This window comes from Pipistrellus kuhlii, unplaced genomic scaffold (assembly GCF_014108245.1).
Source record: "Pipistrellus kuhlii isolate mPipKuh1 unplaced genomic scaffold, mPipKuh1.p scaffold_m20_p_83, whole genome shotgun sequence".
Taxonomy (NCBI): domain Eukaryota; kingdom Metazoa; phylum Chordata; class Mammalia; order Chiroptera; family Vespertilionidae; genus Pipistrellus; species Pipistrellus kuhlii.
In genome coordinates, this window is record NW_023425588.1 from 398,709 (window position 1) to 419,457 (window position 20,749).

General features: G+C 37.1%; 1 protein-coding gene across 8 annotated transcripts in view; it reads right to left on the reverse strand.

Moving 5' to 3' along the window:
* LOC118712118 (histone demethylase UTY) overlaps positions 1 to 20,749 on the reverse strand; it is a 222,699-nt gene that overhangs the window by 11,083 nt on the left and 190,867 nt on the right. For 7 of the 8 annotated variants that reach the window (XR_004985968.2, XM_036425612.2, XM_036425610.2 and 4 more), the window contains 3 exons: positions 5,938 to 6,052; positions 3,278 to 3,465; positions 2,422 to 2,563 (listed from right to left, as the gene is read on the reverse strand). Coding sequence is in view for 6 of the 8 variants with exons in the window: in XM_036425612.2 (XP_036281505.1) it covers positions 2,422 to 2,563; positions 3,278 to 3,465; positions 5,938 to 6,052 (445 nt within the window). In the remaining 2 variants the exon portion in view is untranslated. The remainder of the gene's footprint in view (positions 1 to 2,421; positions 2,564 to 3,277; positions 3,466 to 5,937; positions 6,053 to 20,749) is intronic. The other variant, XR_004985969.2, reaches the window with a different exon arrangement.

Here is a 20,749-nt window from a genome sequence, read left to right on the forward strand (position 1 = left end):
AGGCTTTTATTATATAGGATTTATTTAATATAATTCACTTAATATAAATTTGTGTTATGAAAAAAGCTCCTAGGTTTATTGAATTTCGATTCCTGACTGTGGTTTCCTTGGCAGGCCCAAATGGTTTCTTGTGCCTTATACAGCCCTCAGGCCAGATGTTCCCACCCCTGCTATAAATCTTTTTCTTCTACTCACAAAAGGCATGAATATATATATATATATATATATATATATATATATATATATATATATACTGAAAATACTTAACAAAAACAAATATATAGTGTCTCAGTCAGAAATTTTGTAAATTTGTTTGACCAGAATTATTCTTTTGTTATAGTGCAGGGATAGAAAAAGAAAACCATGCAAACCACAATTTGGAAACATATTGCTAAATGGCACTGTCGAAATATGTATTCTAAATGTAATTATAAAATAAATGGCCTTCCAAGCAGCAGCTATGTTTAAACAATGTGTCCATTTACACTTGAATGGCTACGCCTTTTGATAGCCTAAGGGCAAGTTTACATGTAAACAAGTTTGCTCTCAATTCCCAGGGCAAAAAAAAAAAAAAAAAACAAGGTTTAAATTTATTAGATTTTAAAATTTATTCTTAGAAATGTAAAAGTTTATTAATTAAAAACAACAACAAAAGGAGATTGAAAAACCTGATGAACAATAGTAGCTGCTCATTGTAGTAGAGTCAGTGATATGGGAGGGGAGTGGACTGACTGTTCTCAGGGAAAGGGAGGGAGGAAGAGACTGAACATAAACTGTGCACCTATGGATGAGGACAATGGGGGTAGGGAGGGGGCAGAGGGTGAGGTGGGAACCTGGTGGAAGTGGGAAGAAATGAGGAACCTTTGTAATAATGTAAACAATAAAGATTGATTAAAATAAATAAATAAATAAATAAATAAATAAATAAATGGCCCTCATGGTATGGCTCAGTTGATTGGAGCATTAACCCATATACCAAAAGGTGGAGGTTTCATTTCTGGTCAGGGCACATGCCCACGGTTGTGGCTCAATTCCCAGTAGAGGGAAGAAGGAAGTCCATCAATGATGTTTACCTATCACATAGAAGTTTTGCTATCACACTGATGTTTCAATATCACATCAGTGTTTCTCTCTTTCCTTCTTCTTTCCTCTCTTTCTCAAAGTAAAATATTTTCTTTTTTAAAATATATTAATTTCAAAGAGGAAAGGGGAGGAAGAGAGAGGAATACCAATGCAATACAATCAATAAATCATTGATTGGCTGCCTCCTGCACAGCCCCTACTGGGGATCAAGCCCACAACTCCAGCATGTGTCCTTGACCAGAATCCAACCCAGGACCCTTCAGTTCATGGGTCAATGCTCTATCCACTGACCCAAATCAGTCAGGGCAAAAAATAAAAAACCCACTTAAAAACAAAAACAAAAAAATAGAAACTAGGCCAATAAAAGAGAAGCTACTTGGATACATATAATTCAAATTGTTAATCTTTAAATTTGTAATGAATGCATCAGAAAACTAAGAAAGAAATTATTTAGAGTAGCCAAAAAATTTTACCATTTCAGTAAAATCACTATACTAAATGACAATTTTATTATGAAAGATATGTATTATATTTTCATTCTCAATTGGTGTAGGCAAACTTCAAATTATTAAAACAGCCCTGGCCTGTGTTAGAACAGCAGGTTAGAACAGCTGCATTCCTGGGATACAGTTTCGCTCCCCGCCTGAGTGTAGGAGATAATGTTTCTCTCCTACGTATGTTTCTCTCTCTCCCTTTCACCCTCCCTCCTTCCCACTGTCTCTGAAAAGTGATGAAAAAGATATCCTTGGGTGAGGATTAATAAACAAACAAAAAACAAAAAATAACAAGATCATTAGAAATCAATTTGGTCAGAGGTTAAGGAAAGCATAGATGTGTGAATTTAGTATAGAATCATGTATACCTTAATTTCTCCCTATACCATAATAATTATAATCTATTTGGAAAGGGAGAAAATAAACTTATACATAAATATTTTCATTTATGGAAGAAAATATCATTAACATGTCAATTCTCTTATTTCCTTTTTTGGTCAAAACTTCAGAACTATGCCCTGACTAGTGTGGCTCAGTGCATAGAGCATTGGGGTGTGGACTGAAAGGTCACAGATTCAATTCCAGTCAAGAGTATGTACCTTGGTTAATGGCACATCACTAGTGTGGGGTGTGCAGGAGGCAGCTGATGAATGTTTCTCTCTCATCCATGCTTCTAATTCTCTATCCTTCTCATTTCTTCCCTGTAAAAATCAATAAAACATTTTTTTAAAACAACTTCAGACTATTTTAGCATTTCAACTAGTTTATCATTTTTCACTGAGGGAAAATTGGTTAGTTGTACACCCACCCCCTTTCCTCTGTAGCAGTGTTTTAAAGCACTTACTTAATCATTTCAAAAAGCTTCGGATCTGAGACTTTGATATTTCGAGCCATATTCCAGGAAAGATGAACCATGGGTACTAATGACTTCACACTTTGCAATTTGTTCCATTCATACCGTTCTACTGCCAATTTATACTGGCAGGCTACGAAAAAAAGAATTTTTCAAAGGTATAAATTAACCCAAAGTAATGACAGCTATGAAGATAATCACTGATCACATTTCAGTTGATAACTTTAATACCAACTCTGATACCTCAAAATATTAGAAGATTTTAAATTATAATTATAGTGGTGTGTTTTTTTTAAATTATCCTGTAAAGAGCCCTCACTAAGGTTCAACTCTGTGCCACGCTTTTTATACTTCATATTATTTCAAAGCTTTATTGATTTTACAATTTTCATTTTGTAGATAGAAAAATAAATAAATAAATGAGGCCCTGAAAAATTCGAAACATTTTCCTGAAGTTATATGGTTTAACAAAAGTAGAACCAAGAAGATATTATTAAGGTTTTTTTGGCTCCAAAGGCCAGATTCTTTATTTTTACCCATATTTAACAGTTTGATGTTCTCAGACTGTGCATGTGGTATACCAGATGAAATAAAAATTCTAAATAACAATCTGTTTTGCCCATAGAATAACTTCCTTTATAAAAAACAAAACACAGATTTTTGAACATCTGTTCTTGAATATCCATTTCTTAACTTCAAATTACTTTTCATACTAAAAATATTTTTTTAGCAGACACAACCTCTCAATTTTTAGTGACCTATTTTCTACTAAAAAAAACACACCAGTATCTACATTAGAAAAAGTCCTTCAACATGTAAAGTCTATTAAAGAATTAATTTGAAATACCTGTAAGTGGACCAACATTCCAAGCAATATTGTTACACCAGCCAATGGCTTGAACCCAATACACAGTGCCTGCATTTATCCAGACCAAATCGCCAGGTCTTTGGATAAACCTATACACTGGAACATTTGCTTCATAAAGATCTTCAAGGTTGGGCCACCAAGAACTCATTAGGAAATTCAAATTATTTCTGGGGGGCAGAGGGGAGAGAGGAGAGAAAGGTAAGCAATTTTTTACTGTTTCATCAAACGTGGAAATAATTTCAAAACATTAAAAAGGCTTTCAGTGCATACTTCATTAAAACTTAAGAGTGTGTAATAAGAACTACATTTATCAAAAGTGAGAGATTTAAAACAAAATTGACAGTAGCAAGAGTAGGGAGATTTATCCAAAGATCTATACAATAAGCTTACATATATTTCTCAAAATCCAAAAATTAAAGTCCTATATTATACTTAGATATTCTGGTTTATAATTTGCTATCAATAAAAATAGACTAGCTGAAACCGGTTTGGCTCAATGGTAGAGCATCAGTCTGCAGACTGAAAGGTTCCAGGTTCGATTCCAGTCAATGGCAATGTACATCAGTTGCGGGCACATCCCCGGTAGGGGGTGTGCAAGAGGCAGCTGGTAGATGTTTCTCTCTCATCGATGTTTCTAGCTCGCTATCCCTCTCTCCTCCATTCTGTAAAAAAATCAATAAAATATATTTAAAAATGTAAATAAATAAATAAAAATAGACTAATTTATCCCTTCTTCCTGAAGAATTTCTTATAATGTAAAATTCCTGAAAAGTAAATTGAAATCGAAGACTACATAAAGCCAATTAAACTTCATCAGAATCACTGTGGTAGATGTAAAAATAAGAACCTTCCCTTGATTCATCAATGGATCCACACTTTTCTATCTTCTACTTTCTAGGAATTGCTAGAAGTTCAATATTATTACATACACCACCACTTTCAGCACCAACACAAACAGAACAAATTATTAAGCTTTATTTTAAATTTTAATTATTTACTACTCTCAATCACATGATCAAATAACCACATTAACAATTTTTTTCTAAGAAGAATTTAGTAACATATACTTTAGGTACTTCAAATTATTTAATCTCAAGAAGAAATTCACATCATAGAAATTCACATTTCTCTTCTTTCAGAAGATTTAAGATGTTTTTACTTTATCTTTCCTCTTAAAAAAATTACACAGTACAAACAAGTTCTATTTTACCCAAATACTACCAATATAAAATTAGAAAAAACTTTCCATTTAAAAAAAGAAAGGAAAGCCAATAAAGTCCAATTGATCATTTTGTTTTAAAGTTGAGAACAGTAATTGAAAGAAAAATGTTTCATAGAGTCATAAAGTTAAAATAGGAATTACGAACTTGGAAAGCAATTATCTTTATGGAATATAACATCACAGTCAAAGCTGAGATGATCCAGTGCCATTTTTCTAAATTGTGCCATTTTGCAATTTAGATAAGTGAATTATTCTAACTTAATATATTTAACACTCTGAATTCAAATTTTGGAACATCACCTGTCTTTTCCAACTATTTGTAACCTAGTTCATCTGTCTGTGTGAAAATAGTTCTCACCCAATATAGTAAGAAACAGTGTACTGAACAAATACTACAATATACATTTTTTAATTGAAAACGCAATTATCTTTTACTTGCTTAAGCTTCTAATCTGCTGATAAAGTTCAGATAAAAGATTATTTTCTAAATAAATTCTTTTAAATTTCACCTCAGAATGAAGAAAATATATACATAAAACAACATTTAAAAGTAATCCTATGCCCTGGCCATGTAGTTCAGCAGATTCGAGTGTGGTACAGTATACAAAAAAAATTGTGGATTTGATTCCTGGGCAGGGAACATATCCAAGCAGTGGGTATAAAACTGGTCAGGGCCCATAGTGGAGGAAACTGATAAACATTTCTCTCTCACAAGAATTTTTCCCTTCCCCACCCCATACTCCTCTCTCTAAACATATCATTGAGAATTAAAATTAAAAAAAAATCAATAAAAGAATATTATTTTTTAGACACTATGTACTTTTTACTAAATAAAATATATTGATAAAATCTTCCAAAATGCTAAAAAAATAAAAATAAAAAATTAGTGTGTGTATTGATTTAAAAATAATCTGATGTATATTATGAGAATTTCATCCAATATTTTTATCTTTATAAGTATATAATTTACATGCTTATACTAGTAACATTATCCACTCTGAAAATAGCAGATGATTTGCTTGTTGTTGGACAATGAAAAATTTTAGGCTGATTTACAAAAATACACATTAATAAGGTAAAAGGGCATTTACTTTTAAAATTCTTACCATTTTTAAATTTAGTTACAAGAAGCCAAATTTCTCTTAAAGCACACTAGCCAAATGAATGTAGATTCAGGTATCAGTTTTAAAAATTAATATAAAAAATAATTTATTCCCTGTCTTCTGAATTCATGCCTATTACTACTTCTGGTTTTATGGCCTTTCACATATTATTCCACATAATATAGAATAAAAAATTTGAATTAGGATAATTGAAAATAAAATTTCTACTAAACAATAATTTGAAATTTAGCATCATGCTTTTGCTCTTTACAAATGACGTTTTTCAAAATTACTTTAAAAATTCAAAAACCCACTTTTCACAGAAGTCATTCAGAACTCCCCAATAATCTTCAGGAACGACAAACCATTCACAATCACCTGGACCAATATTTATATTAACAGAACAGAAGTTGTTATTTTCTTGGTGACCTGAAAATTAATGAGGGAAAAAGGGTCATTATTATACCATAAACTGAATGGACCAAAAATAACTTTTGGGTTTCAAGAGCTATATGAAAAACAAATGCTTGCAAATAAGTCAATAGCAAATGACAAGTAATATTAGCTATTGTCATTACTACTAGTAATAGTTCCTTTATAAATACTCCCAGTTCTCACAAAGATTGTAAGAAAATTAATAAAAATGTATATTTTAAAAAATGTAACTGGTCCCCTAACAACTTATATCTGTTAACTCCTATAAACATCCCAAGTTTATATTGGTACACACTTTAAATGCTTGTAATTATCCCACCACAGGTAAGTTACTGGCACAAAGCTTTAAAATTAGAGGTTTTGGACAGCATGATAGATTTAGTTTAAAAACAAACAAACAACCCTTCAGAATAGGCCCTCAGAGCAAACAGAAGTAGACTAAATGTTCCAATCAAAAGACAGAATAGTCACAGGAATATAAATTACAGCATAGTGAATATAATATTGTAATAGCCTGAGTAGTATAGCCCAGTGGTTGGGCCAGGCACATGCCCGAGTTGCAGGCTCCATTCCCATGAGGCATGTAGGAGATCTAGCTGATCAATGAATCTCTCTCTTCATTGATGTATTCTATTTTTCCCTACCCCCCTTTCTCTCTCTGAAATCAATAAAAATATCTTTTAAAAAATAGTATTATAATAATAATGTATGGGACCAACAGGGACCACTTTGTGAAGTATGCTGTATCCCTGATTTTAACAGAGAATGTTGAACATTTACTGTAGTTAAAATAACATAAAATAAAAATTAAAAAAGATATAGGGTAGCAGAATAGATTTTTAAAAAACCAAACCTATCTTATCCTGTGTACAAGAGATTCATGTTACATGGAAAGATACACATACACTGAATGAAGGAAGAGACATTTCATACAAACAGAATGAAAAAGAAAGTTGGGGTAGTAATATTCATAAAAAGGACATTACAAACTTTTTAAGGTGTCAATCCAAGAGGATATACTAGTAACTATTATAAATGCCTATGAACCAACATAATAGTGCTTAAGTATCTAAAACAAATATTAATGAACACAAAGGTTTGAAATTAATAGTAGTAACACTAGTAGGGACCTTTCCTTCTCTACTATTTTGCAACTTTAACATAGTGGGAGATCATCCAGATAGCAAATTAATATGGAAACAATGGCCTTAGTTGTCATGTTACATCACATCAAATTACTAGAATGTTGCATCCTCCAAAGGGCAGAAAACTCAGTTTTTTCGAAAACACATGGGACATTCTTCAAGACTGTTTAAATATTGGGCCACAAAACAACTCTTAATAAACCCAAGAAGACTGAAATTCCATCAAGCATATTTTCTGACCATATGGTATGGAACTAGAAATCAGTTATAAGACAAAAACTGGGGGGAAAAACTCACACCCACAAACACTAAACAATGTGACTGAACAACTGATGAATCAAAGAAGAAATTAAACATAAAAAATATACCTAGATACAAATAAAAAGGAAAGCACAACTTCCCCAAATTTAAAGGATGCAGTAAAAGTAGTTCTAAGGAGAAAGTTCATAGTTATACACATCTATCTTAAGAAACAAGAAAACACTCAGCCCGGCTGGCGCATAGTGATTGAGAGTCAACCTGTGAACCAGGAGTTCATGGTCAGGGCACATGATTGGGTTGTGGACTTGATCCCCCATAGAGTGTGGGTAGGAGGAAGCCAATCAAAGGTTCTCTATCATCACCAATGTTTCTCTCTCTGAAATAAGAATAAAATAAAATAATAAAAAGCTTAAACAAACAAGACAAAAAGGAACTAGAAAAAGAACAAATTAAATCCAAATGAGCAGAATAAAGAAAATAATAATTGACAGGAGCAGAAACAGATTCTAAAACAGAAAATGGATAGTAATGAAACTATCAACAAAGTTTAGCCAGACTCATCAAGACAAAAAGAAAATGCAAATAAATACTATATACTAAAAGGGTAATATGTAAATAGACAAAGGGCAGAACTGAACAACCAATCAAAGCATAATTGCTAATGATATGCTAAGGCAGCTCCACCACTCACTATAATGTGCACTGACTACTAGGGGGCAGTTGCTCTAACCTAGGGGTGTCAAACTCAATCAGAGAAGGGGCCAAAATCTAAAATCCAGCCTAAACCGCGGGCCGAATGGTTTACTGAACAGTCATAAACTGTCATTGTGATGGAAACGCAGCAGAGTGCAGTGATGACAGCACGTTGCGGGCCACATTGCAAGGCCTGGCGGGACGGATTTGGCCCGCGGGCCTTGTGTTTGACACATGTGCACCAATAGGTTAGCTTGCTACTGGGGTTCAGCTAATCAGGACTGAGTGAGATGGGCTTGACATGCCCTGGAGCCCTCCTGTGGTCCCTCCCTGGCCCGACCTTGCACCAGTGAGGTGCCTCAGCTTAGCCGGCACCCTCTTGCAATCTGGGACCTCTTGGAGATGTTGGAGAGCCAGTTTCAGCCTGATCCCACAGGCCATTCTCCTTGGAAGGGTGCCAAGTAAGGGTGCCGCACAGGGCTCATGGCTGCTGAACACTGCTGTAGCAACACAAGCCTCTCCCAATCGATTGGGGCTGATTGGGCACAAGCCACAACAAGCACAGTGGGGCCAGAATGAGGGGGAGCATCAGGTATGAGCTGCGTTGGACTGAGGATTTTGGCCCAATTCCTGCAAGCCATCCAGAGGGACCCCACCTGTGCACAAATTCGTGCACTGGGCCTTTAGTAATCTTATCAAATGCAAGCTTAATGTGCTAAGTAACATATGCTTAGCAATATCTTATAAGATACAAGCTCAATATGCTAAATAATATATATGCTTAGCAATCAAAATGTGATATGCTAAAGGATACTCAATGCTCGCTATGATGTGCACTCACCACCAGAATGCAAACACTTCAACTAATAGGTTATCTTGCTGCTGGGACCTGCCATATTGAGACTGAGCAAGACTGGCCAGACATACCCTGAAGCCCTTCTGCAGTTCCTCTCCTGCTGAACAACCCCCGCATCCCTCCACAGCCCCAATCATGTCCGGGTGGGGTCCCTCAGCCTGGCCTGCACCCTTTCGCAATTCAGGACCCCTCAGGGGATGTCGGAGAGCTGGTTTTAACCCGATCCTGTGCCAGGCCTCTGTATCAGAAATGAAAGAGGAGAGGTTATAACTGATACAACAGAAAAACAAAGGACTGTTAAAGAATAATATGAACAATTAATACATGCTAACAAACTGAATAACCTGGAAAAATAAATTTCCAGAAACATACTACTGTCAATACTGAAACTGAATGAAACAAACTGAATAGATTGATTACAACCAAAGCGGTAATTTAAAAAACCTCATAGCAATGTCCAGGATAAATAACTTGACAAGTTAATTCTACCAACTAATCAAAATAGTAATAACTGTCCTTCTCAAACTATTCCTAAAAATTTAAGAGGAAGGAGCAATTTCAAACTTATTCTAGGAGGCCAGGATTACTCTGAAGCCAAAACCAGACAAAGGCATTACAAAAAAAGATTTACCACCCAATATCACTTATGAACATACTAAAGGCCCAGTGTACAAATTTTTGCATGAGTGTGGCACCTTGGCCTGGCCTATGACCTCTCACTATCAGAGACCCCACCAGTGCACAATCAAAGCCATGGAGGGACATGGAAGGTTGGCCAGCTGGGAAGAAACCACAGGAAGGCTCTAGGGCATGCCCGGCCCGTCTTGTCTATTCTCAATTGAATGGACCCCAACAGCAAGCTAACCAATTAGAGCATCTGGCCCCTAGTGGTCAGTGTGCAACACAGTTATTAGTCAAATGATCACTTAGGATATGCCAAAATCTGAACAAGTCAAATTCAACAATACATTACAAAGATTACAGACCTTGATCAAGTAAGGTTTATACCATTGATTCAAAGATGGCTCAATATATGCAATTCAATTAACATTATATACCACATCAAGAACATTCTAAAATAAAAATCAGTAGATCATCTCAATAGATGTAGAAAAAACCCTTGATAAAATTCAATATCTATTTATGATTATAAAAACCCTCAGGAGAACCAAGATAGCTCCTTTACTTTAGCATAAGTAAAGCTGGCTGAGTGGAAATTCTACAACTAGAAAGAAAAAAGCACATTGAGACTGGTAGAAAGTGTGTAGACATGCGCAAAACGGGCTGGTAACTGAGTGCACTGTTGTTCTTTTTTTTCAAACTCCTGATTGCTCTAAAACTCCAGTTCCGGGCAAGATTCCAAGGACCAAGACTCATACAGAGGACTGCACTATCTGACATCAGACCAGAACCCAAAGGCGGCTTTTTGCTCAGAGGTGCTCGGAGCAGTTATTGTTCCTGCATGGGAGCATGGGACCTGCCACTACATGGATCTTTCTGGTGCAGGGCTGACTGGCAGCCATTGCTGTATGCTGCACCCTGGTGACCTCATGGCATCCACTTCAGAACCCCAACCAAGCTGTGTGCAGCAGCTTTTGTACATAAAGGGCCTGTATTTTCCCAGATAAAAACATAACAAGCTACAAAGAGGTGAAATAAAACAGACCCACAGAAATATGAAGAATAGTAAAATAAATAAATAAATAAATAAATAAATAAATAAATAAGTAAATAAAATACTATGAGCAAGTCTACACCAACAAACCTAGAAGAAATGAACATATTCCATATGACTTTGCAAAATTCAACCAAAAGGAATAAAAAAATCTGATAACTATCGAGGCAATTAAAGTTGTAATGAAAAAACTGCCAACAAACAAAAGCCCTGGACCAGATGGCTTCACAGGGGAGTTTTATCAAAGGAACAATTTCAAACTTATTCTAGGAGGCAGGATTACTCTGAAGCCAAAACCAGACAAAGGCATTACAAAAAATTTTATCAAATATTCAAAGAAGAAATAAATTCAAGAAAAATAAGCACTTTCAAGCTCTTTCTATGAAGCTAGCATTTCCTAATCCCAAAACCAAATAAAGACAATACAAAGAAATTACAGGCCAATATCCCTCATGAACATAGACGTCAAAAACCTCAGTAAAATTCTAGCAAATCAAATCCAGCATTACATTAGAAAGATCATACACCATGATCAAGTGGGATTTATTCTGGGGATGCAAGGATGGTACAATATCTATAAATCAATAAATGTTATATACCAAATAAAAACCACATTGTCATACCATTGATGCAGAAAAAACATTTAGCAAAATCCAACACCATTTCTTTTTTTTCTTTTTTTAATATATTTTATTGATTTTTTACAGAGAGGAGAAGAGAGGGATAGAGAGCTAGAAACGTCGTGAGAAACATCTACCAGCTCCCTCTTGCACCCCCCCTACCGGGTACCCACAACCAATGTACATGCCCTTGACCGAAATTGACCCTGGGACCCTTCAGTCCGCAGACCAACACTCTACCACTGAGCCAAATCGGTTTCGGCCTAACACCATTTCTTGATAAAAACTCTCAGCAAGGTGGAAATAGAAGGATTAAACCTCAACATAATAAAAAGCCATATATGACAAACATCAGCAACATCATACTCAAATGGCATAAAGAGAAACCATTTCTAAGGATAGGAATAAGACAGGGATGCCCACTCTCACCACTCCTGTTCGACACAGTGCTGGAAATGCTAGCCACTGCAATCAAACAAGAAGAAATAAAAGACATCTAAATTTGAAAAAAGTAAAACTGTTCTTATTCACAGATGACATAGAAAACCCCAAAGACTCCATCAAAAAAACTACTAGACTTAAGGAGACAAAGGATCTATACTTTGAAAATTTCAGGATGCTAAAAAGAGATAGAGAAAGACATAAACAAATGGAAGAACATACCATGTTCATGGATTGGTAGAATCAACATCATTAAAATGTCCATACTACTCAAAGCAATCTATAGATTCAATGTACCTTCCATTACAATATCAATAACAGATTTCAAGCTGTATTACAAAGCCACTGTTCTCAAAACAGCCTGGTACTGGCACAAGAACAGACATATAGACCAATGGAATAGAATAGAGAATCCAGATATCGGTCCAAACCACTATGCTCAATTAATATTTGACAAAGGAGGCAAGAGCATACAATAATGTTGCGAAAATTGGACAGATACTTGGAGAAAGATGAAACTAGACCACCAACTTACACCATACATAAAAATAAACTCAAAATGAATGAAGGACTTAAATGTAAGTTGTGAAACCATGCAAATCTTAGAAGAAGCCATAGACAACAAAATAGCAGACATTTGTTATAACAATACCTTTACTGATACAGCTCCTAGGGCAATGGAAACTAAAGAGAAAATAAACAAATGGGACTACATCAAAATAAAAAGCTTCTGCACAGCAAAAGAAACCATCAACAAAACAAGAAAGCCACTGAATGAGATAACATATTTGTCAATGTTATCACCGATAAGGGTTTAACCTCCCATATTTACAGGAAACTCATACAATTAAAAAAGATAAATAATCCAATTAAAAGATGGACAAAGAACAGTTTTTTGTTTTGTTTTGTTTTGTTTTGGCAAAGGACAGTTTTTGAAACAGGACAGAGGAAGGCCAAGAGACATATGAAAACATGCTCAAAGTTACTAATCATCCAAGAGGTGTAAATCAAAACAACCATGAGGTACCATCTCACATCTGTCAGAATGGCTGACATCAACAAATCAACAAAGGACAAGTATTGGAAAGGCTGCAGAGAAAAGGCAGCCACTGTGGAAAACAGTATGATATTTCCTAAAAAAAATTAAAAATTGAACTGCCATTTGACCCAGTGATTCCACTTCTAGGAATATATGCCAAGAAAGCAGAATCACTAATTAGAAAAAATATATGCACACCTATCTTCAGAGCAGTGCAATTCAGCGTAGCTAAGATTTGGAAACAACCTAAATGCCCATAAGCAGATGACTGGATTACAAAACTGTGGTACATCTACACAATGGAATACTATGCTGCTGTAAAAAAGAAGTGATTCTTAACATTTGCAACAGCATGGATGGATCAGGATAGCATTATGCTAAGTGAAACAAGCCAGTCAGTTAGAGATAAAGACGATATAATCTCACTCATTTACGGATAATAAAACACATTACAAACTGTGGAACAAAAATAAAGGCAAAGAAGCATCGAACAGACTGTGAAACTACAGCAGGAAGGCAGAGATGGGTTAAGTGGGGGGTAAGATATCAACAAAAGGACTTGTAATGCATGCATATTAACACAACCAACAGACTTAAAACACTGGGGATTGGAAGATGAAGGCAAGTGCCAGTGGGTAAAGGAAACTGATGGGAGGTCAGCGGTGATGGTGGGGATGAGGGATGGAAAGAGAGACATATGTACTATTATTTGTAATATCTTAAACAATAAAATTAAAATAAATAAATAAATAAAAACCTAACAAGCTGCAACTGGGTAAGAGACTCCAAAGCTCCCAAAAGAAGGCCCATGGCTTGGCAGCAGCTGCCTGCCTTGCTTCACAGTTGGGCCTCATCTGGGCATCTCTAAATCCCAAAGGAAGAGGAAGAATCTGAAGATCTATAACACCTGCTGGGTGGCCTCAGGCAGTGGCTGAATTTGCACCTCTTTGGAGATCCAAGGGCCACTGTACCCACGGGTCAGAGAGGGAACAGGCAGATTACAACTCCTCACATCCATAAGCGACACACTCAGAAGCAAACTCGGTGAACAGCAAAGCCTCACTGAAGCAATCCAGCCTCATAAGGGTGTCTCCAGCACAGCAGTTTTCACATCATAGACACAGCTGATCCTCAGCCAATAGGTCAGTTCCTCCAATGATACCAACAACAATCAAGGCTTAATACAAGACTGTGAACACAGCTCTCAAAGAGTTGCACCAAGTGTGTCCACCTTAGGTAACTGGGGAGTCTGGGCCTTCTAGGACACCTAGTACATAAAAGCCTCTCCATCAACTCAGGGAAGCAGCCAAAATGCAGAGACAAAGAAACAGGTAACAAATGACAGAAATGGAGGAAAGCAAATGACTGGATATAGAGTTCAAAACTATAGTTTTGTCACTCATGAATCTTCTAGAAACCTTCAAGGAACTTAGTGAGACTTTTAAGTCTTAGTGAGAATGACAAAAGAAAACACACACACACACACACACACACACACACAATAATGAAAAAGGACCAGTCAGAAATAAAGCATACACTATCTAAAATAAATAATAATATACAGGAATTCCACAATAGAGGATCCCAAGAATCAAGTTAAAGATCTGAAATACAAGGAAAAAAAAAAAACGCCCAACTGGAAGACCAAAAAGGAAAAAAAAAAAAAAATTCAAAATATGAAGATAGTGTAAGGGGACTCTGGGACAACTTTAAGCACACCATCTAAATTATGAGGGTGCCAGAAGAAGGGAGAGCAAGATATTGAAAGAAATAATGACTAAAAACTTCCTTCATCTGGTAAAATAGACCTGCAAGTCCAAACACAGAAAACCCCAAATAAGAGGAATCCAAAGAGGACCACACCAAAACACATCATAATTAAAATGCCAAGGGCAAAGACAAAAAGAGAATCTTGAAAGAAGCAAGAGAAAAACAGTTAGTTACCTAAAAGGGACTCAGCTGATTTCTCAACAGAAACAATGCAGGCAAAATGAGAATGGCAAGAAATATTCAAAGTGATAAATAGCAAAAACCTACAACTAAGATTACTCTACCCAGCAAAGCTATCATTTAGAATTGAAGGTCAGATAAAGAGCTCAGCTCACTTCTCCTTAGTGCTGCTCCTTTAGTGCTTTACAGCTGTGAGCCCAGCTTCTGGCTGAGAAGTGTCCCCACTATGGGAGTACACTGATCCACAGGGGGCAGCTCCTATGTTGAGCATCTGTCCTCTCAGGGTCAGTACGCATCATAATGACCTATCATTCTGCCCTAATGGTCACTTAGGCTTTTATTACCAATGCATGAAATTTGTGTGATGGGAAAGGGTGTATCTCAGCCTGGCCTGCACCCTCTCCAATCTGAAACCCCTCGGTGGATGTTTAATTGCCCTGTGGGATTGGGCTTAAACTAGTAATCAGACATCCCTCTCACAATCTGCCTGCCCCTAACCACTACTGCCTGCCAGCCTGATCACCACCTAACCACTCCCTTGCTGGCCTGATTGCCGCCGACTTCCCCCCACTGCTGGCCCAATCACCTTCAAATCCCACCCCCCTCCACTGGTCTGGTTCCACCCAACTGCCCTCCCCTGCCAGCCATCTTGTGATCACATGGGGACAGCCATCTTGTGTGAGGGTGTGACAGTCAATTTGCATATTATCTCTTTATTATAGACTATAGACTAGGGACCTGGTATATGGAATTTGTGCACTGGGGAAGGGTGGTACCACAGCCTGGCCTGCACCTTCTCACAGTCTGGGAGCCCTCAGGGGATATCTGACAAAGGCAGGAGAAGCTCCCACCATCACTGCTGCATTCGCCAGCTGTGAGCCAGGCTTTTAGGTTTTTGGCTGAGGTGTTTCAAGCTATGGTAGTGCACTGACCACCAGGGGGCAGCTCCTGCACTGAGTGTCTGCCACCTGGTGGTCAACATTTGTCACAGAAACAAATCATTCTGCTGTTTGGTCAATTTTCATATTAGCCTTTTATTATTTAGGATTAGTTTTTCATATGAGCAACTGTAAACCCTCAATTATATGGTCAATTAATTTAAAACAAAGGCAAAATATACCCTGGAATAAAGACAGTCTCCAATAGATATTGTTAGAAAAATTGGACAGATACATGAAAAATAAAGATATATTAAAAGCCTCTGCACAGTGATTAATACCACAAAAGGACAACTTACTGAATCGAAAAATGTATTTGCAAATGATATATCTAACTAGGGTTTAATATCTAAAATATATGAGAAACTTATACAGAAAAAAACTAAATAATTGCATTAAAATATGGGCAGAGGACATGAACAGGTGTTTCTTTTTTTTTTAATAAGTTTTTATTGTTCATATTATTACAAATGCTCCTTCCCCACCACCACCACCATTGCTCTCCTCCACCAGGTTCCCACCCCACCCTCTGCCCTTTCCCCTCACCCCATTGTCCTCATCCATAGGTACACAGTTTATGTTCAGTCTCTTCCCACATCCCCCTCGCCCCTTTTCCCCAAGAATCATCAGTTCACTCCCCTTCCATACCTCTGATTCTATTCTATTCAATAGATAATATTGTTCATCAGATTTTTTTAATTTCCTTGGTTTTTAGATTCACTTGTTGATAGTTACGTTTTTATCTTTATTTACTTTCTCTTCTGAAAGAACCCCCTTCAGCAATTCATATAATTCTGGTTTGGTGTTGAACTCCTTTAGCTTTTTTTATTAGTGAAGCTCTTTATCTGACCTTCGAATCTGAGTGATAGCTTTGCTGGATAGATTATCTTTGGCTGTAGGTTCTTACTATTCATCACATTGAATATTTCTTGCCATTACCTTCTGGCCTGCATGGTTTCTGTTGAGAAGTCAGCTGACAATCGTATAGGTGCTCCTTTATAGGTAACTACCTTCTTTGCTCTTGCTGCTTTTAATATTCTGTCTTTGTCTTTTGCTCTTGGAATTTTAATAATGATGTGTCTTGGTGTGGTCCTCTTTGGATTCCTTTTGTTTGGGGTTCTGTGCACTTCCTGGACTTGTAAGTCTAATTCTTTCCCCAGGTGGGGGAAGTTTTCTGGTACTATTTCTTTCAGTATATTTTCGATATCTTGCTCTCTGTCTTCTTCTGGGACCCCCATAATTCTGATGTTGGTTTGCTTGAAGTTGTCCCAGAGGTTTCTTACATTATCTTCAATTTTCTGGATTTTCTTGCCTTCTAGCTTCTGTGGAGGAGTGTCTTCTGATTCTTTATGTTCCAAATCTTTGACTTGATTCTTGCGAGCTTCCATTCTGTTTTTAGGACTCTGTATAATATTTTTTATTTCAGACAATGTATTCTTTATTTCTTGTTGATCCCTTATCATTTCTTGTTGATCCCTTATCATTTCTTGATAACTCCTTATTAATTCTAGTTATCTCTTTTCATATCCTCATAGGTCTTATCCATCTTTCCTAGGAAATTCTTCAAAAACCTTATAAGTGTAGATTTGAACTCTATTTCCAGTCGCTTTTTGTCCTCCATTTCTTTCGTTTGTGATCTATTTTGTTGTCGCATTTCGCAGTTACAGATGGGACGGGGTTTCAGGGTGGAGCCTACAGCCTTGGCTTCCGTCAGCCTCGCCCTATGCAGCTCCTGCATCTCAGGGTCCTTCAGTACTCGCTGCAAAGTGCCTCTAAGAGATAGGTGCCCTCAATTTTCGCCTGCTGCCAAACAGTCTATGCTCTCCCCAATGAGCCTGGTATTGGGGTTCAGTTCAGTTGGAAGTGGAGTTGGAGGTGGCGTTCAGAGCAGACTGGCGCCCAGAGCAGACTGGCGCCCCAGTCTCCTTCTTGCCAGGGCAATCCCGCGGCACAGCCGGCCATCCCTTCTCTGCGCGCAATGTGCCCACCGCCTGGACCTCCTTTCGCCGCTTCCCCAGGGTTCCGCCTTACAGCCCAGCTCCCTCTGGATGAGCCTGGGTCCCCGGGGTCTGGCCTAGAACTGGGGTTCAGAGCAGTCAGAACTGGGGCCCAGCACAGTCAGAGCTTTTCTCTCCTTCCTGCTAGGGAACGCCAGCCAGGCACTCCGCCTCCCTCCTCTCCGGCTCTGTCCTCTCCGCGCGCCGCGTGTCTCCGTACCTTGGGCTTTTACAGCTCCTCCGCCCCTCCTTCTGGTTTTCTCCATCCTTCTCGTTGTAGAATTTCCAGTCATTCGACTTTCCTGTAGTTCTGGGTAATGTCCATTTTATATTTTAGTTGTATTTCGTTGAAATTGTTGTGTGCGGCTGCAGCTAGGTGTTTACCTGGGCGCAGCTATCTTGGATCTTGAACAGGTGTTTCTCAAAGACATACAGTAGATATATGAAAAGTTGCTCAACATCACTAATCATCAGAGAAATTCAATCAAATCTACAAAAGAGTACTTCATACTTATCACAACGAGTATTATTAAAAAAAAAATGAAAAGCAAGTGTTGTGCATATGTAATACCTTAATCAATAAACAAAGAAAAACAAGTGTTGGCAGGAATGTGAAAGGAAAGTAAGTTCATGCACTGCCAGTGGGATTGTAAACTGGTGCAGTAATAATAGAATACAGAATGGAGTTTTGTCAAAAAATTAGTACCAATAACTCATATGTAAGACAAGATGAAAGTAATTCAGATAGCCATTGATAAATGGATAAAATACAATGTGCACACATGTGTGCATTTGCACATATATTAGGTTATTCAGAAATAAAAAGGAACTTCCTGCTATTTGTGACAACATGGATGTACCTTTAGAGTATTATGCTAAATAAATCAGAATAAGAAATTCTGTGAGATTTCAGTTATGTGTGAAATTTAAAAAAAAAACACCCAAAGATAAAAATAAACTCACTTTTAAAAAATATATATTTTATTGATTTTTTACAGAGAGGAGGAGAGAGGGATAGAGAGTTAGAAACATCGATGAGAGAGAATCATCGATCAACTGCCTCTTGCACACCCCCTATCGAGGATGTGTCCGCAACCAATGTACATGCCCTTGACTGGAATCGAACCTGGGACCTTTCAGTCTGCAGACCAACGCTCTACCACTGAGCCAAACCAGTTTCGGCTAAACTCACTTTTTATCATTACTAATTATATATCCATCATAGAAAGGAGTTCAATCTCTTGATCGCTAGAGGGTAGAATTTAGGGGCATGAATAAAAAAGATGAAGGGGAATGAATCAATAATACTGTAGTAATTGAATGGATAACTAATAGATTCAAAGTGGTGATCATATCATAACATATTTAAATGCTATGTTGTTGAAACACATAAAACTTAAATAGTATTATATGCCAACAATACTTTTAGAGTTAAATGAAATACATAAATGAAAAAAATAAAGAAATTCAAGCACTTTTAGACACAAATGACAAAGACATATATACTATTGGACTTGATACGCCTTCCAAATTTTAAAGAAAAAAGGTGTTTTTAATTTCCTTTGACTTATGTCATTTTCCAATACTTTCTTTTACAAATCTTCCAAATTGAATGAGATAATTAAAATAAATCTTAATAGATACAGTTTAATGTTATATATGAGAAGAAAAACTTGAGAGAAAAAATTCTTGCATAGTATTAATTACAATGACAGCCAATTCATAAGTGAATTTCCAAGTATAGCCTAAAGTAAAAATTCTACCCAATGGATTCTATGTCTAGCTGTACATCAAAAACCCAGAGGAGCTAACTCAGTTAGTTAGTGTTAATCCCGATATGCCAGGGTTCTGGGATTGATTCCTGGTCAGGGCATATACAAAAATCAACTGATGAATGCAGGAATGGGTGGAATAATAAATTGATGTTTCTATCTCTCTCTCTCCCTTTCTCTCTGAGATCAATAAAAAACAAACAAAAACACATTAAAAAAATGTGGAAGTGTGAATGTTTCCTTCCATTTGATAAGAAAGCAATGTACTCAAAGTAGTGATGTTCTTATTACACTAAAAGATTACAAAGCACAACAAAAATTCAGATGAAGTGCTCATTAAAATATGTCTATCTCATCTCTGGCCATTGTGAAGCGTCAGCCTGTGCAGCAAAAGATTGTGGGTTAAGTCCTTGGCTCCCCTAAGAGCTCATGTAGGAGGCAACTGATAGATGTGTCACTCTCAGATCAATGTTTGTCTGTTTCTGTCTGCCTGTCTTCCCATCCCTTCTTTCCACTTTTTTTTTTTTTTTTAATTAATGGAAAATTAACAATATATATAGACAGAAAATTTTAAAAATGTAAAGGAACTATTTCATCAAAGCAAAACTGATTCACAAAAACTAAAACAAAATTAAGGCAAGACTAAATGAAATCTCTGGCCAGGCAAGAAAAACAGTTAATAGACCGTGAGTTAATTAAACCAGGTTTGGTTGCAGTGGGTATTTCTAGAGAAAATAAAATGATTCCAGATTGTATTATTTTGTTGAGAAAGATTACTCAATGAAGATGTTGAAAGAATCAATATGCCATTCAAAAGTAAAATAAGCATATTTGTCTCTTGACAAGTCAACAGATTGTTATTGTTAGAGGCCTGGGGCACAAAATTCGTGCATTGTGGGGGGATGGAGGATGAAGGACATCCCTCTCACAATCCAAGACTGCTGGCTCCTAACTGCTCACCTGCCTGCCTTCTTGATTGTCCTTTTAGCCTGCCAGCCTGATCACCCCCTAACTACTCACCTGCCAGCCTGTTTGCCCTTTACTGCCCTCCTCTACAGGCCTGGTTGCCCACAACTTTCCTCCTCTGCCAACTAGATCACCCCTAACTACCCTTCCTTGCAGGCTTGATTGCCCCACCCAAATGCCCTCTCTTGCAGGCCTTGTGCCTCCCAACTGCCCTACCCTGCTGGCCATCTTGTGTTGGCCATCTTGTGTCCACATGGGGACAGGATATTTGATCTCATGGGGCAGTCATCTTGAGTGTTGCAGTGACAGTCAATCTGCACATTATTCTTTGATTAGAT